The 25,271-nt window shown below is 51.9% G+C and overlaps 11 protein-coding genes across 13 annotated transcripts; 7 read left to right on the top strand and 4 right to left on the bottom strand.

Annotated features, from left to right (window-relative positions):
• Window positions 1-438: 438 nt before the first annotated feature.
• On the bottom strand, window positions 439-2,650 carry PV05_10278 (uncharacterized protein). Its single transcript, XM_013456700.1, has one exon. The coding sequence runs from the start codon at window positions 2,575-2,577 to the stop codon at window positions 538-540; it is 2,040 nt and encodes a 679-aa protein (XP_013312154.1). The 5' UTR covers window positions 2,578-2,650; the 3' UTR covers window positions 439-537.
• Window positions 2,651-2,795: 145 nt separating this feature from the next.
• On the top strand, window positions 2,796-4,463 carry PV05_10277 (uncharacterized protein). Its single transcript, XM_013456699.1, has 2 exons — window positions 2,796-2,888; window positions 2,938-4,463. The coding sequence occupies exons 1-2, from the start codon at window positions 2,869-2,871 to the stop codon at window positions 4,334-4,336; spliced, it is 1,419 nt and encodes a 472-aa protein (XP_013312153.1). The 5' UTR covers window positions 2,796-2,868; the 3' UTR covers window positions 4,337-4,463.
• Window positions 4,263-5,326, bottom strand: PV05_10276 (uncharacterized protein). Its single transcript, XM_013456698.1, has 4 exons — window positions 5,038-5,326; window positions 4,891-4,986; window positions 4,652-4,839; window positions 4,263-4,599 (listed from the first exon to the last, which is right to left on the bottom strand). The coding sequence occupies exons 1-4, from the start codon at window positions 5,113-5,115 to the stop codon at window positions 4,488-4,490; spliced, it is 474 nt and encodes a 157-aa protein (XP_013312152.1). The 5' UTR covers window positions 5,116-5,326; the 3' UTR covers window positions 4,263-4,487.
• A 143-nt stretch (window positions 5,327-5,469) lies between these two features.
• PV05_10275 (uncharacterized protein) lies at window positions 5,470-8,552 on the top strand. Its single transcript, XM_013456697.1, has 4 exons — window positions 5,470-5,891; window positions 6,087-6,191; window positions 6,245-7,244; window positions 7,290-8,552. The coding sequence occupies exons 1-4, from the start codon at window positions 5,784-5,786 to the stop codon at window positions 8,348-8,350; spliced, it is 2,274 nt and encodes a 757-aa protein (XP_013312151.1). The 5' UTR covers window positions 5,470-5,783; the 3' UTR covers window positions 8,351-8,552.
• Window positions 8,553-8,756: 204 nt separating this feature from the next.
• PV05_10274 (uncharacterized protein) lies at window positions 8,757-13,724 on the top strand. Its single transcript, XM_013456696.1, has one exon. It carries the CDS (start codon window positions 9,040-9,042, stop codon window positions 13,690-13,692), a length of 4,653 nt encoding a protein of 1,550 aa, XP_013312150.1. The 5' UTR covers window positions 8,757-9,039; the 3' UTR covers window positions 13,693-13,724.
• Window positions 13,725-14,399: 675 nt separating this feature from the next.
• Window positions 14,400-15,011, top strand: PV05_10273 (ubiquitin-conjugating enzyme E2 N; the record flags this gene model as incomplete). The annotated part of the gene is made up of 4 exons (XM_013456695.1): window positions 14,400-14,452; window positions 14,511-14,599; window positions 14,650-14,781; window positions 14,833-15,011. 4 exons carry the CDS (start codon window positions 14,400-14,402, stop codon window positions 15,009-15,011), a joined length of 453 nt encoding a protein of 150 aa, XP_013312149.1.
• Window positions 15,012-15,660: 649 nt separating this feature from the next.
• PV05_10272 (uncharacterized protein) lies at window positions 15,661-17,268 on the top strand (the record flags this gene model as incomplete). The annotated part of the gene is made up of 4 exons (XM_013456694.1): window positions 15,661-15,668; window positions 15,737-15,852; window positions 16,051-16,748; window positions 16,801-17,268. 4 exons carry the CDS (start codon window positions 15,661-15,663, stop codon window positions 17,266-17,268), a joined length of 1,290 nt encoding a protein of 429 aa, XP_013312148.1.
• Window positions 17,269-17,795: 527 nt separating this feature from the next.
• PV05_10271 (60S ribosomal protein L24) lies at window positions 17,796-19,043 on the top strand. Its single transcript, XM_013456693.1, has 3 exons — window positions 17,796-17,911; window positions 18,038-18,181; window positions 18,308-19,043. The coding sequence occupies exons 1-3, from the start codon at window positions 17,861-17,863 to the stop codon at window positions 18,596-18,598; spliced, it is 486 nt and encodes a 161-aa protein (XP_013312147.1). The 5' UTR covers window positions 17,796-17,860; the 3' UTR covers window positions 18,599-19,043.
• PV05_10270 (uncharacterized protein) lies at window positions 18,858-20,270 on the bottom strand. The gene has a single exon (XM_013456692.1). The coding sequence runs from the start codon at window positions 20,033-20,035 to the stop codon at window positions 19,469-19,471; it is 567 nt and encodes a 188-aa protein (XP_013312146.1). The 5' UTR covers window positions 20,036-20,270; the 3' UTR covers window positions 18,858-19,468.
• Window positions 20,271-20,385: 115 nt separating this feature from the next.
• Window positions 20,386-22,572, top strand: PV05_10269 (uncharacterized protein). The gene is made up of 4 exons (XM_013456691.1): window positions 20,386-20,570; window positions 20,655-20,899; window positions 21,031-21,736; window positions 21,888-22,572. The coding sequence occupies exons 1-4, from the start codon at window positions 20,401-20,403 to the stop codon at window positions 21,919-21,921; spliced, it is 1,155 nt and encodes a 384-aa protein (XP_013312145.1). The 5' UTR covers window positions 20,386-20,400; the 3' UTR covers window positions 21,922-22,572.
• PV05_10268 lies at window positions 20,867-25,219 on the bottom strand. Of its 3 annotated transcripts, XM_013456690.1 has the most exons (6): window positions 24,920-25,219; window positions 24,780-24,866; window positions 24,432-24,733; window positions 23,796-24,386; window positions 23,188-23,738; window positions 20,867-23,137 (listed from the first exon to the last, which is right to left on the bottom strand). In XM_013456690.1, exons 1-6 carry the CDS (start codon window positions 24,949-24,951, stop codon window positions 22,259-22,261), a joined length of 2,442 nt encoding a protein of 813 aa, XP_013312144.1. In that variant the 5' UTR covers window positions 24,952-25,219; the 3' UTR covers window positions 20,867-22,258. The 3 variants fall into 3 exon arrangements, with proteins under 3 accessions (XP_013312144.1, XP_013312142.1, XP_013312143.1); XM_013456688.1 differs by having other exon boundaries at window positions 24,432-24,866; XM_013456689.1 differs by having other exon boundaries at window positions 24,432-25,219.
• Between the last annotated feature and the right edge of the window lie 52 nt (window positions 25,220-25,271).

Below are 25,271 nucleotides of genomic sequence, written 5' to 3'. Positions count from 1 at the left end.
AACATGCCGGTGGGATGTCTAGCCAATCAGCATTATTTGCTATCAACTCATCAAACCCATCGTTCGCCCAAGCGTTGGTGGGTGATGGCCACGATAGGCCAGTTCGAGGTCTAGTGGTAGAAAAGCCTCGGATGAAAGTGGACGTGAAAGATTTTATCAAGCCTAAACCGGCAAAGTCCTACCCACTCGATCGGGACGATGGCTCGAGAAGAAGTGCACCACGAGAGACTCGCTTCCTAGCACGCGATGCAGAGGGTCTGGACTGCCGCCATATGGTGAGGAACAGGTATGACTGAACGTCAACAGCTGAGCATAGAAGGAAGTCTTGTGTCCACACAGCCTTGCGAGCGAGGGTTTACCTAGGGGATAAGGGAAACGCTCAACCAGCGACGAGTCGAGTCAAGGCTCAAAAGGAGGATATGCTTCAACAGAGATAGTCCATATTTGAACACCTGTCTACTTAGAGACACGCCTCTGCGAGCTGAGACTGCTTACGACGGCTCTACACTCGGAACCTGTCGAATTCCAAAGAGTCAGCTACTCCTCGTCATCCGCCGCCCTGACATTGCGTTGCTTCCTCCTCGCACCCTTGAAATGCCTCTTACTGTTCAGCTTCATTTCTGCAGGATCTACATCCTTCTCAAGTGCCGCAAGTGTCTTCGCCTTTCGCCCCGTCAACTGTTTCTGCTGCATCCCCTGTTCGCTATATTGATGGTTGAAAGGCATCGTCACATGCCCTGCATTACCCGAGCCAGGCCCAAAGAATCGCTTGTCGAGATTCTTGGACCTATTTCCAGTCTCTGGAGGAGGCCGCACGGGCATCGTGACTTCTGTCTCGGTCTCTCCATTACCATCAAGATTGATCTCATCGTTGTGAGCAATCAACCAAGCTTGTCGTTTCGCCGGTAGATGCGCAAAGTCATACAGAGCCTCGTTGAACTCCGCTCCATCAAGCTCCGGATCGTGTGGAGGCGGGTGACAATAAAGCAGTTTGCCGCTGACATAGTCCTTCAGGATATACCTGGCCGCTCTGGATTCATCCGGCTGTCCATGACCCGTTGTAGCAAAGCCACGCGCCTTTGCATACGCCCTCAACATTTCCGAAGCGGTGGGCACTCCGGCGCCGCCTTCCTCGGCCGGCCTCATCGTGATCTTCATGCCGTACACATTTTCCAAGAAGGCATGCGGTATTCTCTGAGCCACGAGTCCAGCCGGTCCCGTAAATTCGCGAAGCTGATCGATAGGCAAGACGCCATTGCAGACCAATTCAGCCTTGGTTGTGGCGAAGTTCGGGAACACAAGACCGGGACAATCACATAGAATGACTCGATCCGATAGATGTATTGTCTGGAAGTGTTTTGTCTTACCAGGTGTGGATGAGACACTGACCTTTTTGGCGCCAATCAGAGCATTGATGGTAGAGGATTTTCCGACGTTAGGATACCCGACCAGGCCGATAGTCGTTTTCCGGTCTTTCGTGCTGTCTTGGGATATATTTTCGAGAAACAATTCTTCCAGCTCCTCCACCGTCAGTATCTGGGTGTTGAGAACTGACTGTGCTGACGGTCCAACTTCACCTTCTTCTTCTTCTTCTTCTTCTTCTTCTTCTTCTTCGTCGTCGTCTTCAGATATTTCGCTCTCCTCATCGTCGTCCTCGTCTGACCACTCCTCTTCCTCTTGCTCCTTCAGATTGAGGTCTTGTAAATTGTTGATCATCGTCTTCTGAGGCATGTTTCGATCGATCTGCTGCTGGATTTGTCTCGCATCCAATTCTTCCATAGCATCCCGCCCCTCATTGATCTCTTTGGCTAGATGAGCCGAGAAAAATTTGTAATTGATCCCTTGCTCGTGAAAATATTCCGCCCAGAGCCGCCGCTGTTCCTCGGTCATCATATCGGCCTTGTTGACAAGCAGCAAGTTCCTCTTCTTCGGATCGACCTCTTTGACATACTTCTCCAGATCTTCACTCCGAAATAACAGCGGATTTCTCGCGTCGACGATCTGCACAATCAAGTCCGATCTCTCGATAACCCGCCATAGCTGTCTCCAAACCTCGATATTCCGCTCAAACGGCGTCATGAGCAAATCGTCATTCTCTTGCAACTCAGCAAGCCCGCGCCTCCACTCTAGCAGACTCGCTCTTTCCTGCTCGTCCAATTGCCGCGGTGTGGTAGTCTCGTCCCACTTCGGACGTCTCGGTACCGACAACCTGTTCTTATTTTGTGCATGTTTCCTCCTGGCGCCTCTCTCTTCAGCCGCACTGAGTAAGTATGGGTTCTTCTGGTCCGAATGGATGATCTTGACGTTGTTTATCTTCTCCGCCGTGAAATCTGTGCCAGCCAGTTCCGCCGTCGAGAGGAATTCGTCGAGCGCTCCTTGCTCCGTGACACTGCGCATCTTGACCCATGACGCCTCCTTGGCCGCGTTGGTAACGTAGGTCTGTCCCGTGGTATGATCTGTTCGAATGACGCCTTGCGCAGAGACTTTCTTCCTGTCTGAGCCCTTGCCCTTGCCGAAGCGGTCGTTCATGAGGCTGTTGCCCAGCCCCACCTGGTTTTTACTCTTTGCCAAAACCATTCTGGCGATCGCTATGTACAAGATTCGTGGTTGAGATGTCAGTTGGCTCAGGTCTTGCGAGCCTCTGGGTAGTGGTTGTAAAGAGGGAAGGATTGGACTCAGCCGGAGGACGTCATCCACATGCAGTAGTGGCGCCGGACTGCGGTGCGGGCAAAAATTCTTAGAAATTATTTTTCCGCGCCGCCTTCACCACCGTGACCAGTGAACACCCCCACCTAGCAGTACTTTTGGTCCTGAACAAAGTCCACTCGATTTAAGTAAAGCGAGATCGAAAGAAAAACAGTCAGCAAAATGCCCCCCAAACGGTGGATGTAAGATATCGTCCCCATCTTGTACACGTCGAAGTCTAACAGAAAGTAGTGACAAGAACAAGGCTCAGACGTACCAACTTCTTTACCGCCCACAAGATGACCCAGAACTATACAACGAGACGGCAGGCGACCGGACACTGTATCCTATCTCTGGGCCGGCCACAACCTCTCGGCAACCCGCACAGGATAGGGGACTACACCTGAAAGACCTGGAAGATGACCTCGAACCTGAGCTGGTGCGGGCGAACGAGGGCGAAGCGGCAGAATATGGAGTCTACTACGACGATACAAGTTATGATTACATGCAACATCTGCGGAATATTGGCGAAGGAGGTGGAGAGTCGCATTTCGTCGAGGCCATGCCTCAAGGCAAAGGCAAAGGGAAAGCGAAGACCATGAAGTTGGAAGATGCGCTAAGAGAAGTGTCGCTGGACGATGACCGCAGCGTTGCCGAGAGCGAGCTGTATTCGACATTCTCGACATCGACAAGACCCAGGACATATCAGGACCAGCAGGATGTCCCAGACGACATTGCCGGTTTCCAGCCCGACATGGATCCCCGCTTACGAGAAGTGTTAGAGGCACTGGAGGACGACGCCTACGTGGACGAGAACGATGAGGAGGACCTATTCGGCGCTCTAGCAAAAGAGGGTCGGTACGGGGAACTAGACTTAGCCGAATTTGAAGCAAATTTCGTGGACGAGGACGAGGAAGGCTGGGAGTCGGATGCGACCGAAAAAGCACCTGAACAACCTGCCCAGTCCACAATGTCCTCTGTTGCCCCCATGCCTGCTGGTACAGAACCAAGGAATGAAGATGCGTCTCTGGATGCCGAGGCTGCTGCAGCAGAAGACGGAGACTGGTTGAAAGAGTTCGCCAAGTTCAAGCGAGACCACACGAAGAAGATCCAGCCCAGGACAGCGGAGTCTATCATCGCCGCTTCTGCTGCTGGCCGGGACCAAGCACCGTCATTATACACTCTGAATGGCACGCTGCTGCGGCAGAAGAAGCGAAAGGGTGCCCTGACCAATCCCAGCGCGTACTCCATGACATCTTCATCTCTGGCTCGAACCGATGGTCAGCAATTGCTAGACGCACGCTTCGACCAGGTAGAAAAGATGTACTCTCTGGACGAGGCTGATGAAGGTGATGATATGGATGGTGGAATGTCCTTAGCTTCGGGCATGACAGGCCGCTCTAAAATGTCGCAAATGTCGCAACTGTCCACGACCAGTTTTGCCGATGAAGGAGCTGTCCGAGGAGATTGGGGCGGCATGATGGATGATTTCCTTGGTGACTGGAACAAAGCAAACCCGGGTGGAAAACGAAGAGGCGCAAAAGGCAAGCGTGGGAAAAATGGGAACGAAAAATATGGTCTTCAACAACTTGATGAAGTGCGAGCGGAACTGGGACCGGCAAGGATACACCGGCGCACGACAGAGGCATGAAATGACAAGGCATTGGAGTCCGAGGTCGGTTTTGTTGTGGCATATTCAAGATACCCCATCCTGCGATATAGAATTGTTGTTTTGCAAGCGAACCCCTTCTCGAAACGCCTCATGCATGCATCTGTACAAGCTTTAATGTCGTAGCATCAGCCTATGCTTTTGGTTCAAACTCTCCTCCTTCCCGAATGTCCCTTTGGGCGAATGGTGTTGAACCGTCTCGCGGTTTGGCCACAGGGTCCCAGGTGCTGTACTTCGGTTTCGTCCTGCAAGGGTGTCAGTCAATGTCAGAAGGGGAGTGGCCGTTTCTCCACGCACGTTGAGTATGGGCGATATGCAGCTCTGCTGGCTGTCATGTTGATTTTGGGTTCTTTGGGTTCCCATGGCCGCAGTCCAACAGCCATGATTTTATCTTCGACAGGTGGTTTGTCTACCAGGTAGCTCATCCACGCATGCCAACCGGGCTCTATTTGACTTGCGTCCAGCTCTTTGTCTTTGTAATCGACCTGCCGCGGCTTAGTCCAGGGCCTTCAGTACAGTGTGTGTCTGTGTCATACCCATCGGGTCCGTAGTGGAAGATCTTCCTCTAAGTTCTCATAGAATTTGTTTCCATATCGATCCTTGCCCACGAGGACGCCATACTTGGTATCTCCCTAGTCCGGTCAGAGTGTCTTCTGCCCATTGAGATGCGAGGTCTTCTGTACCATATATTGTATCTGATGGCCATACTCTTTGAAACCGATCTTCCACAAATTGCGCAGGGTACGGGTGACGGTCGACATGGTTAAGGGTCGGAAGATGGACGGCGAGGCTCGAGGGGCAAGAGTAAGCTGATGTAGCTCTCAGGCTCGAAGCCTCGTCTCGAAAAATGATGTCTTTGTTGGATACACTGATTCGACCGGTTTGTCGGAGTAACAGCTGAGTGGACGCAAGCGAACTTGAATTGCGGCTTGAGCTCGATTCCCTTGGCGAATGTCACCGGAGCCTTCTGACCAATCAAAGGGCGACGCGAAAGGAGGTGTGGTGGACGGAGGTGGACGTCGATTCAGGGCCGCGGGGCAAAACCAGCGAGCCAGCTACGAGTTAGGTGCCAGCGGTTAATTGCTGAGCTCAGCCTCCTCGCCTCCTCGCCTCTCAGGCACTCGTTATTCCCTCGGCAGAATAAGACCGCATCTACGTATGACCAGAGTCCCATGACGCATTGAGACACCACAACTTCGCCGCCGAGCTATTGAGAGATTCATTGATATGTGTTAGAAGGGGCACACCGAATACTTCCAAGACCATTCCTCAACCCCCAACCAATTGCCAAAGTCGGGCAGCATTTGGGGCCTTGGCCTAACTCACGACAATCATGATCTGATGGCAATTCTTAGTTGTTGAGAAATCAAGGGATTCCCCTCGCGAAAGGGAGACAATCATCAGGACTTCGTTCGCCTAGGCAGTCACCATGGCTGGTGTTCAGAGATTCCTCTCTAGGCGTGAGGGAAAGCGCAACCACGAGCGTGAAGGCCACCATCACTCCAACATCCTCAGCAAGAAGCCTCCGCCTTCAGTAGTAAGTCTACGGCCTTGTCTTCCAGACTTGATGCCATTCCCTTTCCCTCGTCAATGGCGCATATCCAACGCTTCTGCCTTTCCATATGTACTCCAACTAGAGATCGAGATGGGTCTTCTGTATTGTCTTCACCATATTTTACCCTCTTCATTCTTTCCTTCTTACACCCCCATACTGACTGCTTCATCTGTCCAGTCAAGTCCTGAACTTATCTCGAATCCTTTCGATCCCAACTCACCTGCCCATTTCTATGGCTTGTTTGACGCTCACAGTCCAGCCAATCAGGTCGAAGAGCAAAAGGTCAGCCTAGTCCCATTGCCTCTCACGGTAGCAAATCTGACGCAGGTATCCAGGTCAGGACATTGCGGCAGCGCTTGATCGATTCCAAGGGTGTCATCTTGAGACATGCTCAAATCCTCTGGGCTTTGCGCTCGAATGCTGCCAACGGCGACCTGGACGCAGCATACGATCTGCTCCTTGCTATGTCTGATGCCTCCGAAGGTATTGTGTCCAGCTACAATCCCAGAATGCCAATGTTGGGCGCCCAGAATAGGCAGGGCGTGACTTGCTTCTTGGACGCCACGCTCTTCTCGATGTTCTCCCGACTTGACAGTTTCGAGGCTATGCTCTACAATTCCTTCGATGATGTCCCTCGCAACAAGCTCGGCTTCCTCTTGAGGCTGTGGGTCAATCTTTTGCGAAACGGCAAGCTCATTACCACCGACATCACCAAGGCTCTGCAAGACACCTTAGCAGAATGCGGGTGGCAAGAGGCTGCAGAGCTCCATCAGCAAGACGCGTCAGAAGCTTTCACGTTCATCACCGGCATGCTCGACTTACCTTTATTGACTTTGAAAATGGATATCTATCATACTGGCAAGGAAGATACCAATGACGACCATAAATTTATCAATGAAAGACTCCTTGAAGTCGCCATTCCCCCCGACCCGACTGGTCAACGAAAGATCATCACCCTTGAAGAATGCCTGGAAGATTACTTCAACAACCGCATCGAAGTTCGAAGGTACATGGAGCGGAGATCGACAATCAGCTCTATGCGGAAAGCCAGCGCTGTTCATGTCGAAACCATTGAAATAGATTCCGACGCATCCACCCCCGCCACTCCCACGGCCTCCCCAGTAGGCTTACCACCCAGCTATGCACCTCCAGAGCGCCCCGGGAACCGCATGCGAACACCCAGCATTATTCAAGAACGCTATATTCCGGCTCGAAATGAAACTGGTTCTTCATTAATGGCTGGAAATGACTCCAAGGACTTCACCGGAAGGCTACGCGCCGGAAGTGTACGAAAAGAAGTCATGATGCCGGCATGGCAATTCTTCAGCCTTATACGTAAGTTGTCCAGCCACTTATGTAGGTTTGACTGACCGTCATCAGCTTGGTATACTGATAACGCACCAATGAATGATGCACAAGTGGCTGCTCATTTCTCCTCCAAACGACCAGTCCTCGGCCTTTGCCTCAAGCGGTACTCTATGACACCCGAAGGCGGGGCAATCCGGCTAGATACCCAGATCGATATTCCCGTGGAGATCGGTGTTCCACATTTCATCCAGGATGAACATATGGAAGAGGCTGGCTCTCTCTATGGAAATTTCAAATTGTCGTTGCAATCTGTGGTCTGCCACCGAGGGACTTCTGTCGACTCCGGTCACTACATTTCTCTCGTCCGAGGCACACCGCCTCCAAACTCTGCCAATGGTGCAGCCGCTTCAACTCCTACAGCAACATGGATGAGGTTTGATGATCTCGCTCCTTCAAGGGTGACCGTGGTCGATATTGACAAAGCCCTGAAAGAAGAAACACCCTACCTGCTGTTCTATCAGATTGTCCCGGTTGAAGGAGACCCTGGTCATATCACATCGGGCGAGGAATCTATCGCGTCAGCACCATCAGAAAGAAACGCTTCGATCAGCGATATGTCAAGTGTGTCCGTGTCGACGGAGAATCAGCCAATATCTGGACGAGCAAGCTCCGAAATGCCAGTTCTAGACGATCCCCGAGGTCGGTCTCCTGTAGAATCTCGAAGGATGAGTGTGATATCATTCTCAGACAAGCCATCGGAACCGGCGAGCGACACAGCGTTGAACGTGCCCAAAGACCTAGAGACGTCGACTAGGACCGAACGCCTCAGTCAGTCGTTTGTGCGGAACAATGCGAGTGGTTTAGGTAGGACCCTCTCGAAGCTCACAAAAAGGAAAAGCCGCGAAGTCCAGCTTAATTTTACGGAAAATGGAGCTCAGCCTGAGGTTCACGTTACAGAAATTCGCGAGCAACCCTCGACCGAGAAGACCAATCCGAAACCAAACAACTTGCACCCCGAGCAACACAATCACCACGATCACCATAAAGGCCACAAGAGGGAAAAGAGCCATAATCGGCTGGGCAGAAGCAGAAACAGAGGGGATAAGCCAGACAGGGAATGCATTGTGATGTAGTGGTCTACCGTATGGTGGAGCAGTGCATAGATTCTCGGCGCTCACATGCGTCTGTTTGCATGGGGAGTCTGCATTAGACTTATCCTTGACTTGGATGAGACCTGCAAGCATTCGGTTCATGTGACAAATATCATGACACACTGTTGCATAAAGTCAAGAAGCACATACGAGAGATTGCAATTACAGAGAATGCTCGACGTGGAAAATGATTCCAATTGTGAATACGAGTCTGAAGGATGGTGATGGAGTAGCTTGGACCCCTTTTAACAGTGGTGAATGTATTTCCGCTGACCTTTCAGCCCAATCCGGAGGCATTATGTCATCAATCACGTGATGACGGCCTTGGCGGCTCGGACGCTTTCGTACCTGCCGAGCTTTGCATCGACATCAACTACTCTACCGCTGTCTCTTCTCAATCCATATCTTGAAATGTCCACTTCCTCAGCATTCTGACAGCTCATGCTCTGCGCAGCGAAGTCGAACGATCAACCAGCAGTACTTCGTGGCCAGTTAATGCAAATATTTGACTGATCAAGGACTACTAAGGTCAAGGCGCGTCGCTCGAAATGCTAGCCTTAATGTCACGCCCTGGCTTTCGTTGCCGACTTTCGTCGAAGATAACCGTGGGGCTTCCCCGAGGACATTCTGCATCTTGAGTGCCTCTCGCTTGTCAATTGGCGTTGGACGCGATGGCGCGACGAGGTCCGGCCTCCGCTTTTGAGAGCGAGACTTTCGGCAAGGATGCATCTTTCAGGCTTGAACAGCCCGTCGGGTCGATGACCATTTCACCCAGTGGTCGAGATGTGGCCTTAGCTTCCAAAGAGGGATTGCATATTATAGATCTGGACTCACCTTATTCGGTTCCCCGCTATTTACCTCATCGGACCCCTTGGGAGGTCGCCGATGTACAATGGTCCCCATTTGCGGCGCGGGACTACTGGGTCATCAGCACATCCAACCAGAAGGCACTAGTCTGGAATCTGCAGCTGCCATCATCGCTGAACAGCATCGAATTCGTCCTTCATGGGCACACAAGAGCAATTACCGACATCAATTTCTCGGCGCATAATCCTGATGTCCTTGCTACTTGTGCTGTGGACAGTTTTGTGCACTGCTGGGACTTGAGAGCCCCTCTGCGACCGGTAAACTCTTTCTCGGACTGGTTTGCTGGCTCTACACAGGTCAAATGGAGTCGCCAAGACGAACACGTTATCGCCAGCTCTCACGACAAGTTTCTGCATATCTGGGATGTCAGACATGGCGCTTACCCAGTGCGCACAATCCAGGCTCACGGTACCAAGATCTATGGCGTCGATTGGAATCGGCACCATGCCAACAAGATTGTTACCTGCTCCCTCGATAGGACAATCAAGTTTTGGGACTTGGATATCCAGGAAGACATGCCGGAGCGAATTATCGAGACCCCATTTCCCATTTGGAGGGCCCGACACACTCCTTTTGGATTCGGCCTGCTGGCAATGCCTCAGCGTGGCCACGGTGATTTGTATCTCTATGACCGCCGGGCACTCAATGGAGTGCTCGAGAGTGGACCTGTGCGCCCAGTCGCGACATTTCCTGGCCACGACGGACAGGTCAAGGAATTCCTATGGCGAGCACGAGGCACAGTAGACAACGGCGTTGACGACAGAGACTTCCAGCTCGTGTCTTGGGGCACCGACAGAGAGCTGAAACTTCATGCTCTTGACCCCGAGATCTATGCGGACATTGGCTACGAAAAGGGCAAGTCAAGAGTACAGCGGCTGAACTTCACGCGAAAAGGCGCCATCTACAGAACCTTTCGTGACGAGCCAGACGACGCGGAATCACCGATGGAACAGACTCCTCGAAGCGAGATGTTCTCGCGTCATAGTCACCTCATGCAGTTTCGTCCCCGGAATAGCACAAGCGTAGGTATGAACAAGGTCCCTGTGTCACAGTTTCGAGGCTGGGTGCAGGGAGGGCGTCAGGCACAAAAATCAGGCATGCATGGACGGGGAAACAATCGACAGAGTGCGGATCCCATTGCGTGGCTGAAGAATGTGAAGATATCTTCCTGGGATCCGGACACTCTTGCAGAAGAGATTCGCCATGTCGGCGAAAAGTTCAAAAAGGTGGATTTTGAGGTCGTTGACATCTCACATCGTAAAGCAGTGATGTCCCTGCAAGCTCCTTGGGGAGAGGAACAGAGTCAGGTCTTTCTTAGACTGGAGATGCGCTTTCCCAAGCTGTATCCTCGCAACGCTAATGCGGTACTCACTCTGCAAAAGTCTAGATTTGTGGATGAAGCCACACATAGGCAGATCAGCACCGAACTCCATACCATTGCAGAGACGTACGCCTCGAGAAAGCGAGGTTGTCTTGAGGCCGTCCTGCGATATCTGCTACGGGAACAGAATTTGGAGCAGATTGTTGCATGGGTCCTGGGAGAGTCGCTGACTGAATCAAAAATCTTGGAGGCGAATACCATCCCGGCCGATGAATCTAGCAGTGATGATGACGATCCATTGGTTGACGGCGCACGGGAAAGACTGGATGCTTCAGCGAACATCATGGTACCACTTGCGAAAGGCTGTGGGGCCATCTGGTCTGAGACAGGAAAGCTCGTCTGTTTCTTCCCTACCAGATCAAAAGAACCGGTTTCCTTGTTGAGCACTCTGGGCGTGAAAGATCTTGAAGATTCGGAATCAAACAGACTGTTTGAGGGCTTTGGGCGTTTGCACACAAGTTCACCTGCTCGCAAAGCGGCCAGTGGAAATCGAACCGCCAATGACGACTCTGACTCCGACACTTCGGATTCGTCCTGGAAATCATCCGGCAGCTCATCGTCCTCTTTCGAGACTGAGCAAAACATCCGGGGTGTGTCAGCCTACCCTGTTGGCATTTCTGGAAGACAGCAGCACTCGCGCTCCCCTGATCCGTCAAATAATTCGACAACAGGAGGCAACAAATTGACCGAAGTGCGTCGCACGACGACCGTGTCAATCCACGATTTTGAAGATTTGATTCCTTCTAAGCGCGAGCTAGCGCAAGAGTATAGAATCTTCGGCGATGGCAATGGCAAGGAAGTATGCAAACACAACGCAAGTGTTGCTCGGAAGGCCTCCTTGGAGGATTTGGCATCTGTCTGGACTCTACTGGGCCTGGTTCTAGACGATACTGTACCCTTGGAAGTCGTCCCTGACTTGAGCTATACCACGACTAATGATATAAATGTAATAGCACGAGCTGTTGCAAGGACTTCACGCATGTCGAATGGTGTTTGTTCATCGGAGAGCAGACCCTACGGAAGAACGCGATGGGGCAACCATCCTCTGGGGTCAATATACCTTCTACCTGCTATATTCGACCATTACGAGAGGCTTGGAGATGTCCAGATGCTCGCTATGATGTCTTGTGTTTTCGCATCCGTTCTCAACCACGGCTCCATACCAGGAGACCCGGCTACTGGACCATGGAGCGACGAGCGGGATGCTGCACTGTCGGTTGCCGACTATTTCCCCTCCCGAGCTGTGGCTAAAGCCTCCATCCGAGACGAAGTCGACCCTGACGGGTATGTCTTGGTGGATTCGGGCAATGTGCTGCTAAGCCCGAACATGCAGCTGAAAGCGGGAACAGTGCCACTGCATCACCAACACAAATTACGCCATAGCGTTGTTCGACATGACAGCGAACTCTCATCTCGAGCGCATAGTTTTGTCGACGATTCTAGTGACAGGGGTCCTTACTCGACCACAATTTCTCTTTCGGCATCACCTGAAGGGAACAGGGCTGGCCATCGAGCAAGCTCCAGCGCGGCATATTCTTCAGCTCGGGCGAGCTTGTCAGCTCTGACGCAGTCTTATTCGCAGTCGCCGCCTAATCAAAGCTCCACTACTACCATTGCTGGAGGACTCAAGAAGTATAGTCCATCCGGCTCACTGGCCCCTGGCTGGGTATCTACAGGGATATTTGGGGGTCAGAGCGGCAGTAGATCTTCGCGTATATCTCATCACAGCAGCGATCGGGCCAGCCAAGAAAGCCAGAATACGAACTTGCGGTCTTCATTGTCTTCTGGCCCTTCACGACAGTCTCAAAGGAGCAGTGGTAAACATTCGGTGGCTACTCGTCGCAGTCTCCACTCGACGGTGGCCAGCGACATTACCGAACCAGTACAACTGAAAAAGCCATCAAGGCGCAAAAAGATCAAGGTCCATCTGTGGAACCAGAGCCAATTCGACCTCGACGGATATCCACATACACCATTGCTGGACCCCTCCCTAAGCAGAAAATGTGGCGCATACCGAGCATGCTATGCAAATCTGCTTGATGTTTGGCAGATGTTTGTCCAGCGCGCCGAGATACTCAAGTTCGATACCTCATTGGAGTCAGTGTCTGCACAGCAAGGGGGATCAAATTACGACCAGCAATCTGGCAATGGCCACTTAGGAAGAAAGAGCATGACCTCTGCATCTCGGGCAACGAGTCCAGGACTTCAGATCCGTCGGTGCTGCCGCAATTGCGGAGAGCCTCTAGGTGCAATCGAGAAGAATGGAATCCCCATTGGTTGGCAGTGCGTGAATCAACAATGTAAAGCATCGGCTTCCGGCTCAGCAGCAACGCTCAAAACCCCCTGCAGAAGTGCATGCTCGATCTGTGTAGCTTCGATCAAGGGCCTTGCGGTACCTTGCTTGCAGTGCGGTCATATGACCTGCTATGATTGTGCTCAGGGTTGGTTCGGCTCAGAGCGGACAAACGGCGCAAGGTCTAGAAGATCATCTGAAGAGGAAGAAAGCGGAAATGCAGTAGACCTTGAAGGCATGAGTGATCACAGTGACGACCACACTACTTGCCCGACAGGGTGCGGGTGCACTTGTGCCATATTGATAACCATCGACGTTCCGTATCCGCCTGTACTGGATGGATCCGAATCACAGACTCTCGCCCCGCCACCGATGAGTCGTCAGCACAGCCACAACAACACGGGACTTCAACGATCTCCCACCGTTCTCACTAATACTGACTATGGTACTGACAGCGCTCTTGCTGCCTTCCTTGCGCTTACGCAGCATCATCAGAGATCCAAGTCTGTAACTGCAGCCCGTGGTAAAGCCGCATCCGTATCAGCTCAGCAGCATCATGAGACGACTGCCACACACAGCCAGCCCGGGCCGGATGCGAATGGTACTGAGGCCCTCGATGATGGCAGCGACTTCGATCAAGGGCTCAACGAAGATGATAAGCGTCTAAATCCTTGGGCAGGAAGCAAGATTGCGACACTGGGCAGAGGTATAGGAGCGGGTCTCAGCCGTGGCCTGACCTCCAAAGCTAGTGATGCGACAATCAGGAAGATCAAGAAAACTTGAGAGTCACGGAAAGCTGGAATTTATTATTGCTGTAGATATATTTGTAACAATATATTCGTTTGTATTTCTAACTACGCAGCTATACCGGATGATGCGCTAACGATGTATCTCTCGCGGGTCTGTCGTTATGAGCTTAATGTGCAACAATCTCAGGAGCAATGACAATGCTTCACTTGACTGGAGAAAGAGTCTGCTTCCAGGTGAAGTCGACGATGTATGTGCACAACTGGGACCACGATATAGTGCCGAGTCATGAAGGCCCAAATTTGGTGTGAAGCCAAGAAGCAGCACGAGTCAGGTGGGCGAGGTGGGTTCCGTCTCGCCGTCACTGGACATTGTAAGTGAGGCACTGCATCAAACGTCTTCCGTTTACTGCCTCCGGCGCAGTCGCTGCACTTTCAATTGCTCTGCCTCAAAATTCAGGTGTTTCGAGAAGGCAGTCACGACCGAGAAGTCTTAGTTGCGGATTGTTCACTCATGTTTCCTATCGCAGGTCGATACTTGGATCAGTCGAGCGGCAATTAACACGGTCTACTACCCACAACCACTTTGATTGCCGCAGGCGCAGCCCTTTTGCAAGAGAGTCTTGAGTTTGCATCGGTCCCAGCTCTTGGATCTTTGCACGTTCACACCATCAATTCGAATCACCCCGAAACCTTGCCTCCTTCTCACGTCCTTGCGGACCTATCTGCATAGCTACGTCCAATATGGCGCTGCCAAAGAGAATTGTGAAAGAGACAGAGCGGTTGATGGCTGAACCGTATGGCAACCCCTTTCTCGATCTGAAGAGGATGTGGGGCTGAGAAGAATCCATCTAGTGTACCGGGAATAAGTGCTGTACCGCATGAAGATAACCTGAGGTACTTCGACGTGAGCATACATGGCCCGTCGCAGTCACCGTACGAAGGTATTATCGACTCGCTCGCATGCTGGAAGCTGTCACTGATTCCCGCTTAGGAGGCATTTTCAAGCTTGAGCTCTTTTTGCCAGATGACTATCCTATGACACCTCCCAAGATTCGATTTTTGACCAAGATCTACCATCCCAATATTGACAAGCTTGGTCGTATCTGTCTGGACGTCTTGAAAAGTAAGCACTGTCCATGTTGCACCAGTTCGGGATCCACTAATCGCACCTCAGGCAATTGGTCACCAGCTTTGCAGATCAGAACCATCCTTCTCTCAATACAGGCTCTGTTGGGCGCTCCAAATCCGGATGATCCTTTGGCAAACGACGTAGCACAGCGATGGAAGGAAGACCAGGAGGCTGCTATCCAAACGGCGAGAGAATGGACCCGGAATTATGCCGCGCCGTCATGATGAACTCGACTTTTCACTATGGATCTAGCTCTCTTTTGCTCAGCAACTCGTGGATGATGGTGTTCTAGATGTATTCAGCTCTAGCAGGTATTCGCTCGACCGGGAGACCAGGACTTGTGAATACACACTTCGAAATTGAGCCTTTTGGAGTCCTCCAACATTATGAGATAAGGGACGATGAATGAATTGCGATAGACTACCATGATCAATGCTTGCTTTGTATTCTGGTGAGTGGTTGCTTCATCTCTTATGTCTACTACCATTGATACTGTGTCGTTTGTCCTCTTTGAACATGTTTCTGTTACGAGCTTTGTGACGGCATCATCCAACTATGTTGCTCCTCAAGAGTAGCCCATCCTAGCAGATCAGAACCTCTTTCCACAAGTAGGTTTCACAACAAGTCAGCCGCCCTGGCATTTCAGGGCATGTTTCTGTAGACAGCCATTCCCCAACGTCCCGCGTCCTACCCAGTCACCGAGATTTGCTGCGATGATGTCGTCGTCCACCTTGGCGACAACATTGTCCTTAGCATGCGATTGAGACGGGGTGCGCTATTGGCCGATCGAAGCACGCAGCAGAGGAAAGGAAAATACAAAATGCCAGCCGTCATAACCCTCTTCCTCGCTCTTTGTTATCATCGACGGACGACATGGCTGAGTATGTACACCCCGTGTCTTACCCCATTCTGCACGAATGACGGACGCTGACAGCATCGTTGTGTATAGACCGCAAACGCCGACCAAGCCCAACAGGTCCGTAGGGAGCTTTGGCTCTCTACGGAGCCTCAAGAGCAAGTTGTCGAGCTTCTCATTGAGGGCCCGAAAGCCTTCACTTCTAAAAGGTGAGATCACGTGGGAGGATTCACCGTTGTTGCAGGAGAGAGGTCGTTCACTTTGACCTCACTCCCTGGTCAACTCTTCCTCGTTCGAATTTAATGTCGAACGTGAGATTAGAGCAGTCCGACACAAGATGTCGCGGTTTTCAGACGAGAGAACCCTTGTTGGCAGCTTCGAAGATCTGACGCTTCTCCCTCCTCCAGATATCTCCGAGCATCCAGGGTTCTCTGGCAATGCGACCTTCTCCCCTCGCGATCGCCCGCAGATGATCACAACCTCAGGCGCGCCTGAAGTTTACAGTTGGGCTGATGATAGGAGAAGAATTGAGGCCGAGCGAAACGTTGACCCTAATCGTAACCTTGGTCGCGTCACATTCAACTTTCTCCCGGCGCAAGTTCTTCCCAGACCCCCGAGAAGCACCGGCAAATTCGTCCCCATGGACCCCCCATTCAACGCTCGTCAAATGCCTACGGAAGCTGCTGCGAAGAGCCCGTACCGCTCGTCTGCTGGGTCACGGGGCCGCAACGATCGAAAGAGCACCGAATCTCAAAAAAACATCTTTGGCATGAGATCCAATAAATCTCAGCTCCAAATCAACACCAGACCTTCCTCAGATACCGAAATCTACGAATCATTCCAGCCAGGCTCACCAACAGGTCCAGTGCCTGCGCTCACCCACCCCAAAACACCAGTCGATAGCCCCAGAACCGCAACTACACCGGTCTCTGAGACCTTCGATACAAAGAAGTCTAGTCTGCGCAAGGTCACTGACCTGTTCAAACAAAAGAGTGACAAGCAATCTGACAAGCAAATTGACAAGCAAATCGATACCGTACTATCGCCTACTTCTGCTCGTGCTGTTGATGGTGGTCCGCTTCGCACATTCCAACGTCCGGATCTTGTGAGCCTACTTTCTGCTAATTTTCCCATACTAATTGCTAATGCTTTCAAAGGAACGATACCTGCGCACCACTTTGAACTGTCACACCTATGACTATTCCCCCGACCAGCCATATCCGCGCCACCCAAACACCGGTCGAGCCTGGCATTCCCGCAATCTGAAATGCACCACTTGCATGGACCAATGCTGCGCTGTCTGCGGACGCGCTTGCTGCGCCTACAAAGCCGCTTATCTTGCCACCAAGATCCACAAAGACAATCCGGAGTCGCTTCTTCGCGCTCAGGAAACCCTCGGCAACATCTCGAACTGCTTCGCGTACGGCCAGGAGGCTCCTACTTTCTTGCAATGCACTCATGGCGCACCTGGTGACAAGATTGGATGCGGAAAGATGGTCTGCCCTGACTGCTGCGGAATGTGTCCCAACCCGATCTGCGCTGACGTTCAGTGCCGCAAGTGCAAGAAGAATCCGTGGATGGAGTGCATCTGGCACGACGAGAACATGAATAGAGTTGCTATCTAAAAGCAGACCTCTTGGGATGACAAAAGTGACGACGCGCGGAAATGAATTGAGAATAACACGGCTTCTAATGATATGAGACCCCAGAGAGGAGCTTGGAGAAAACTTTTCCTGCTGCAAAGCGGCACAGATGATGGATTGAGAAAGCCACGGCTTCTAGTGATGTGATACCCATGAGTGAGCCAGAAAAGCTGCTCCATGATGTGCTGCAGATGAACCGAGCTTGGAGCTTATGCTTCTATCGGAGTCAACCAATCAAAAGATACTTGCGAAGGCCTGGAGTGATGCCTCGGCTACTTGTGCATGTAAATAAGATGAATCTCGTCGAGCGGGAGAAGCGAGAAATGCATGAACCTGTCGTGACCTATCTTTGGCGATAGTTCTCCTTTTTGCAGCATCTGCGTGCCGGATCGTGTGATGCACCGTAAAATGGCTCTCTGCCAGCCCACCGTAGCACTTCTTGGCGACCGCGCTTGCCAAGCCCACACTTGGGAATTGACGTTAGCCTCGCGAACATCTTGAACGGCCGACTGCGGAATCAATTCAATTTCAACAACCACCATATCGAAGACGGGTACAGCATCGACCGGCCAAAATGCGTACCTACGACGATACTTTCAGCGCCACCAAGATCTACCCGGGCAAGGTCAGTCGCGTTGCATTGAAACCCCTCCTCTACACACGAACCACACATAAATCAAGAGACTGGAAACCATATTCCCATATCGAATAGACAAGGACAATGAACTGACATGATGTGGGAGATTTACAGGGCAAACTCTACGTCCGTGGTGACAGCAAGATCTTCCGATTCCAAAATGGCAAAACCGAATCCTTGTTCCTTCAGCGCAAGAACCCTCGAAGAATAGCCTGGACCATGTTGTACCGAAGAATGCACAAGAAGGGTATTTCGGAGGTTAGTCGAACCGGAACCCGCCGTTGCCTGGAAATCTCGAAAGAACAAGAGGATTTCGGCGTGGGAACGAATGTGGAACGAGGAGCACTTTTGGGGCTGACATTGAGATTTTTTAAAATAATGTAGGAAGTCGCAAAGAAACGAACTCGCCGCACAGTCAAGCACCAGCGCGCCATCGTCGGTGCCACTCTCGACGTGATCAAGGAGCGCCGAGCACAACGTCCCGAAGCCCGTCAAGCTGCCCGTCAAGCCGCCATCAAGGAATCCAAGGAGAAGAAGGCCGCGCAGGAGAGCAAGAAGAAGGCTGAGAAGGCGAAGACCGCCGCCAAGACCGCGACCGGTCAGGTCCGTGGTGGTCTTGCAAGCAAGCAGCAGGCAAAGGGCAAGCCCGGGAAGGTGCAGGCTACGAGCCGATAAACGGAGAGATGATGTTACTGGCGATGGAAGTGGTCCGTTGAAAGCCAAGTGGTTTCTCATGATGGCCCAATACACATGCAGAGCATCTAGTGGACGGTTGATGACCTTTGACGGAGCGAATGCATGGGCATCCGGAACGAAATGCTGAATGCAGAAGAGATGATGTCTCTGTGCAGGCTTCTATGGCGTGGCTTCGGACGGCGATTTCAATGCTGAAGAGGCATAGAACATTGTTGATTCGGTACAGGATGGGAATCAATCATCTTCCAAAGCATTTTCATTGCCTATCTTCGACATGCCTGCCGATGTGCCCGCCATTCTACTGTGCTTTGTTTGCGCTCTGCACGATACTTTTCCAAGGGATTGCCCAGGGGCATGCAGTCGTGATTTGTCTTTCAGGCAAATGATTCCAAGCAAAGCAGCCTTGTGGCCCAAGTGTTTGATGCTTCCTCAAACAGTCCTCGTCCTGTGTCGCTGTGACTATCGTCCTACAGGATCGTCGCCTGTCTCTGCATGCGGGCTCTCGCAAGCGAAGTACATGTAGCGACTCGGAAGTCTTGAGATTACCTCATGGCGCCCAATTACTGTTATCCAGCCCCGTCGACCTTCTTGCACATGATTTGATAGGGCTCTGGCCTTGTTCACGCCACACTGCATTGAATTCAGGCGCTGGCTTGATTCGATACCCATGAGCATCTCTGAGCAAGATGACCGGAGACACAGCATGCGTCCCCATCGTAGGCTTCCGGACTGGTGCGCTCGGCGAAGATTCTCTCGAATGTCCAAACAGCTGAGTATGATGGATCCAATCGTGCCTTTCACGAAGGTCAAATCTTTCTCTTTTCTCTCTCGCAATTTGTCTCGGGTAGTTCAATCCCCCAACGCACTTCCAAAGCGATCAACAAAGAAATCCTCGGCCGTCTTCACTACCTTGGCCTCCCTCCTCGCCTCCTTCTCATTTGGAATTTTCCAATTATTCACCCCCCACCACCACTTCCGCACCTTTGCACCTAAACTCTGGCCCTGGAACTTGCTCGCGCCGTTCCAATGCCGCCAGCCAAACATGATCAAGTTCCACGCGATACCCTGAATGAGCGGCAGGAGCACCTGGTCGCGCACCGTGATAAACGCGATTTTCCAATTCGTGTCGGCGGCCTTGATACTCGCCAGGTAGCTCTGTTCGAAGCGAAAGTCGGGAATGGGAGGGAAGGACTTCCTGCGTGGTCGAGGACGGATGATTTCGCTGGGGATCGTCGAGTCGGTGGAGTCCAAGGATTGAGAGCGTGAACGGCCTCCAGGGGGTGATTCGATGGTACGGCCCGGGACCTTCTTCGACGCAGCGGTCGATGGGTTGATGTCGTGGGCTGGCGAAGGGTGGCGATTGATAGAGGCGGATTGGATGGCAGAGGCGATCTCGGCGGCTGGATTGGAGGCCATGATGGTAGACAAGAGAGATGGTCGGTATGCGAAGTAGGTGTAATGGAGAGCTCAGCTCATCTGTGGAAAGGAAGGTGTTCTGTTCCCTGCACAGCTCGCAAAACGTCGTAGGAAAGGAGCTATTGTGTCAAGAATAGTACCATGACCCGGAGGCCCTTTCTTTCGCTCTGTTGCTGTCGCTTGAAGAAAGATGCCCAGGGGCTGAACGTTGGATAGCAGTCGAGGATAAGTTCAGCCTCGACTACGGAGGTATCTATCGGAGGTTTCGCTCACCAGTGCTCACCCCACTTGCGTCAATCGAAATCTCCAACACCTCCCAGCGTGCCTCCAGAATTTATGTCCTCAACATACTCCATTGTACTTTCATGCTCGAGCATTCTCGACCACACTTTGCTCAGTCCCTCGCTTCACCCTCGTACCCTCGCATCTACATCCCTCACCGCACCAGACTTCCCTCTCATACAGTCAACATGTCGACGAAGAAGTTCAAGCTCCTCTGCCTCGAGAACCCCCTCCTCGACATCCAAGGGAAAGGGTACGTCTACTTCCTGAACTCTCGCCTACGCCTACCTTCGCTGTTCGTTCCTTCACTCGCTAACACTGATTCCAAATGGCACAGGGACGAGTCTATGCTCCAACAATATGGCCTCAAGCTCGACGACACCCTCCTCGCCGAACCTCACCAAATGGACCTGTACGACGACCTGATCAAGAACCACGACGCAAAGCTCATCCCCGGCGGCGCCGCTCAGAACACGGCCCGCGGCGCTCAATACATGCTCCCGCCTGACAGTGTATGGTACATAGGCTGTGTTGGCGACGACGAGTACGCCAAAATCCTCAGAGAGAAATGTGCTGAGCAGGGTGCGTCCTTTGTTCCGTTTCTGTCCTCTCCACCTACCCTCCTCTTCCCCTATGGTCTCGCTATGACGCTGGATAGTCCAATTTCTATGCCAGAAGCAAAACTAACGCTGCCCTGATTTCGCTCCCTCCAGGTCTCCACGTCGAATACATGATCGACCCCTCCACTCCCACCGGAAAATGCGGCGTTGTTATCACAGGTCACCACCGCACAATGTGCACACACCTTGCCGCGGCCAACAACTACAAGATCTCGCACCTGCAACAACCCCAAATCTGGTCCATGGTCGAATCCACTGACATCTTCTACGTCGGCGGCTACCATCTGACCGTCTGCCCACCCGCGGCCATGGCCGTGGCCAAACACGCCGCCGAAACGAACAAGATCTTCATGCTGAGCCTGTCCGCGGGTTTTATCCCGCAATTCTTCAAGGAACCTCTTGCCGAGATCCTACCATACTGCGACTTCGTCTTCGGCAACGAGAACGAGGCCAAAACCTGGGCCGAGTCTCAAGGCAAGAGCGGCATTTCGATGCAAGAGTGCGCGAAACTCATGGCCCAACAGCCCAAGGTGAACACCAAACGCCCACGTGTTGTCATCGTTACCCAGGGTACGGATCCAACCATCGTGGCAGTCAAGGATCAAAGTAAAGACGAGGTCGATGTCAAGGAGTACTCTGTCCCCGTGATCGACGAGAAGTTGATCAACGACACGAACGGTGCCGGTGATGCTTTTGCTGGTGGCTTCTGTGCTGGTGTCGTCGAGGGTGATTCACTGGAGATGTGTATCAAGAAGGGACAGTGGTTGGCGCGACTGGGTTTGCAGGAACTGGGTCCTTCGTAAGTCATGCTTTCCTGTCCTTGCGTCTTTCCTACTTCGCCCGCACAGACCGTCGTCTACCAGTGCTTTATTCTGGTAGGCGGGAGAATGCGCGGATTGCCAGTCTCAAAGTGCGGAAATTCGTGAATGGTCGACTAACAAATCCCACAGATACCCGTTCCCCAAGCAGACGTTCCAGGCGTGATGACAGTGCAGTTGCGTGGTGATAGCAATCCAGCATCTACACTGACTTGTAACACTATAGCGTTGACGATACGGTCTATTTCAACAAGACCAAGTATCTTGGGCATGATACCACGTCCTCCACGACATCATGATGAAAAAAAGTAATGCCGCCTAGATCAGGAACAGATTTAGACTCCAGGCTTCCTGAACGAGTACATCGCAGCTAGACAGAAAAGAATCGGAAGTGAAGGGACTTCCGAACCTGGTCATATGATCGTCGTCGATTTTTTCAAGAATCGCGTGGCCATATGCATCGGACTACTCTGTTGCACAATGTTTTTGCCCGCCGTCGGGTATCAAGTCAACCTGCGTGACCACTCGTAGGACTCTCGGCTGCTTCTTGGTCGCGCCTCTCCAATAGCTCCAAACGGGGCTGGCTCCGGAGATCGTGTCGGTATGACTGTTCCCCAGACCTGACCTGAATCCTGCCAGGGTGACAGTGGGGATTGTGATTGATCTTTATGGCGAATCCAAGACGTCAAATTAGTCGGTGTATCGTAGTGGTTTGACATAGTAGGCTGAAAGGATTCGAGTGGTGATGAGCGCAGCTGTATTTGCTGCTGCATGTGCGTTATCTGAGCATTGAATTGTGCAGCACTGTTGACATGAGACGGCATTGCGGCGGTAGAAATTTGCTTCGCCGTGCTTGGTCGAGGAGACGATCCAGTCTCTCCAGGCCTCGGTGTGAAAGGGGTATTCCAGACTGGCGGAATACTAGGTTGGTCATCGATCTGGCCCTGAAGTCCTGCCAGAGAGCCGGTTGAGTGTCGAAAGGATTGAACGATATCATGTGCGGTAATGGTAGTAGGCTGCGGCTGCAGGCCTCTTTCAGCAAAAGATTGTACCACAGGTGTCTTCAAGGATGGGGTCGAAGTCCCCTTGTACACGCCAACTAATTCAGTACCATCCTGCTCCGTGAGATCGTTCACCATGTTCTCCATGGTCGAGGTCGCAGAAGCTTCTGACATGCCCTCATGATGATTACGACGACGACCGATCGCATTGATAGAACTCTTTGCGTGCTCGATGTCGTCACGGCTGATGCTCCCCACTGAACTGTTCGCGTGCATGGAAGAGCCCATTGAAGAATCTTCAACATGTAGACCACCCTGCCCAGTGTACACAATGCGCATGCCAGCGAAGATCAGAGGTAGAGTATCGAAGTCAGAATCGCCCTGCCTCCGTTAGCAACTTGACCATTGCATCATACGATGATGTAACATACCGACTTCTTACAGTTACACAGGTGGAGGGCATCTTTTGTCAGACATTTGATTCGATAGAGCATCTCCTTCTCAGGCGACCGCTTACCAAAAACTGCCTCTGAGTAAGGTGGTTTGGCAGAGCCCTGGAAACGTTTCTCCCGAACGAAGGCTTCAAACGGAGTGAATGCCACGGTATCCTGATCCTCATCTAACAAGTAAGGGATTTCAGGAATGGTAGTGATAGGAAATGACTGAACAAGGAGACTGAGAGCTTCGGCATAGACTTGCCAGAGCTCGCTCAATTGAACCTTGGCAGATTTACTGACAAGGAGAAACTGCACAGTGCTCAAAAGCCAACCACTGTACACTCCCAAATGAGGTAGAATACGTCGTATAACCGGGCTCATCTGAGATCGTTCGGCGGGTGCGCTGCTCGACGTATAGTTTGCTGATTTGGCACGCTGTTGCAGTTCATCAAGCAGCAGTTTCAAGAGCATAAAGAAACAGGATAGGTTGAATTGTTGCAGTCTTTCGTAGGATCGTAACGCTTTAGAGTCGTCTGAGTCGAAGCCTGCCGTTCGCCTTGATTAGCAAAGGGTTCTATTTACATACTGGGAGACTAGCATACCTGCGACTTGATTGCCCGCGTACCTTTCGGCAGCGATGTTAATCAAGCACAGCTTTCGAATCACTGTGTCGAATGGCCTCTCTCGAAGGTCATCGGCGAGCAAGCTGAGAATCTCAGCTTGCTGCTCCTCGTGGTTTGGGAAATGCGGCTCGAAGCAGCGAGCATGGAAGAGGATGAAACGATGTTGCAGGTCACTGCTGCAGTCGATGGCGGCTTCACCCGCTGAGACTGGCTTGCCCTGTATCATCTTGGTTCTGACCTTTTTGAACTCGATTTGAATGTTTCCCTCGGCCTGGGGAGCGGGATTTGCGACGGAGATCGCTCGATAGAGATAATAGACCGCTCGTAAATGATCCTGATCCGTCAATGCAATGACAGCTAGCTGGTTGTACGACATCCCAGAAGTTGGATCAAGAGCAATTGCCAGATCATAGTATCCTTTTGCTGGTCCCCAGTTTCGTTCTTTGGTTTGCAACTCGGTTTCCCTATATCGAGATAAATCACCGAGCTGGATCAGAGTCAGATAGCACGATCGAACAATCTGCTTCTTCAGTGCCAAATCGACCTGCTGAGGGGTGTCCGCAGAGAACGCTATATACTGTCAGCTTGTGATTCAGCATAACCGGGGAGTCTTACTCTCGAGGTGGAACTTCTGAGCGACCTCAAAGACCTCTGGAACGTTGGCGAAATTCGAAGCAAGGCGTTGAATGTAACCACGATAGAAGCGCATGCTCGATTTGATGAAGTCAAGATAGAGCTTTTCAGCCTTTCGGCGCTCAACATGCTTCTTTTTGCCATCTCCGTCACGGAATTTGGCCAGGCAACCTCGAAATGTCTTATTCACCTTTGAATGCGCATCCCACAGGCGATGTTCAACTTTCTTCTGCGCCGCTGCTTCGAAGTCGGCGAAGATACAATCCTGGCATACTGACCGGAATCTGCACATATTAGTGCAAGCCCGGTGGGAAGAAGAGTATCTCTCACTTGGCCAGTTTTGTTTCTAGGCCTGGATATGGAGGATCCTTCTGTTTCAAGGAGGTTGCCAGCTCTTTTTCCACACGATCTACAGTTCTGCACACAGAGTCGTCAGTCGGTAGTCGACCATTTGAACGGCAAGGTCATACATGGACACCTGGGGGGCGATATCATCTTCCATGACGGTTTCGTAGTAGGGAAACAGGTCATTGCGACCGTCTTCGGGGTCAGGACAGGCGTTCTGCGAAAGTCGACCAGAGCTGAGAATCGCGCTCCATGAGGTTCGTTGCTGCGTTTCCCGGCACTCTTCGTAGCCGAGAATGGGTGTCGCTGCAGCGAAATTCGAGGGAAATGGGGAGTGGGAGGGCGAGAGGCGGTTGCGATTTCTATCGTGTCGATGAGAGACCGACGACAGTCAAGGCATCGAAGCCAGGAATATTAGTTGTGTAGAAGTGCAAGTGGGGTAGCCAGCCAGCCATAGAACAGAAGGTGCTCTCCCAA

Source organism: Exophiala xenobiotica, assembly GCF_000835505.1.
Source record: "Exophiala xenobiotica strain CBS 118157 unplaced genomic scaffold supercont1.6, whole genome shotgun sequence".
NCBI classification, from domain to species: domain Eukaryota; kingdom Fungi; phylum Ascomycota; class Eurotiomycetes; order Chaetothyriales; family Herpotrichiellaceae; genus Exophiala; species Exophiala xenobiotica.
This window is presented reverse-complemented; position numbering and strand designations above follow the sequence as displayed.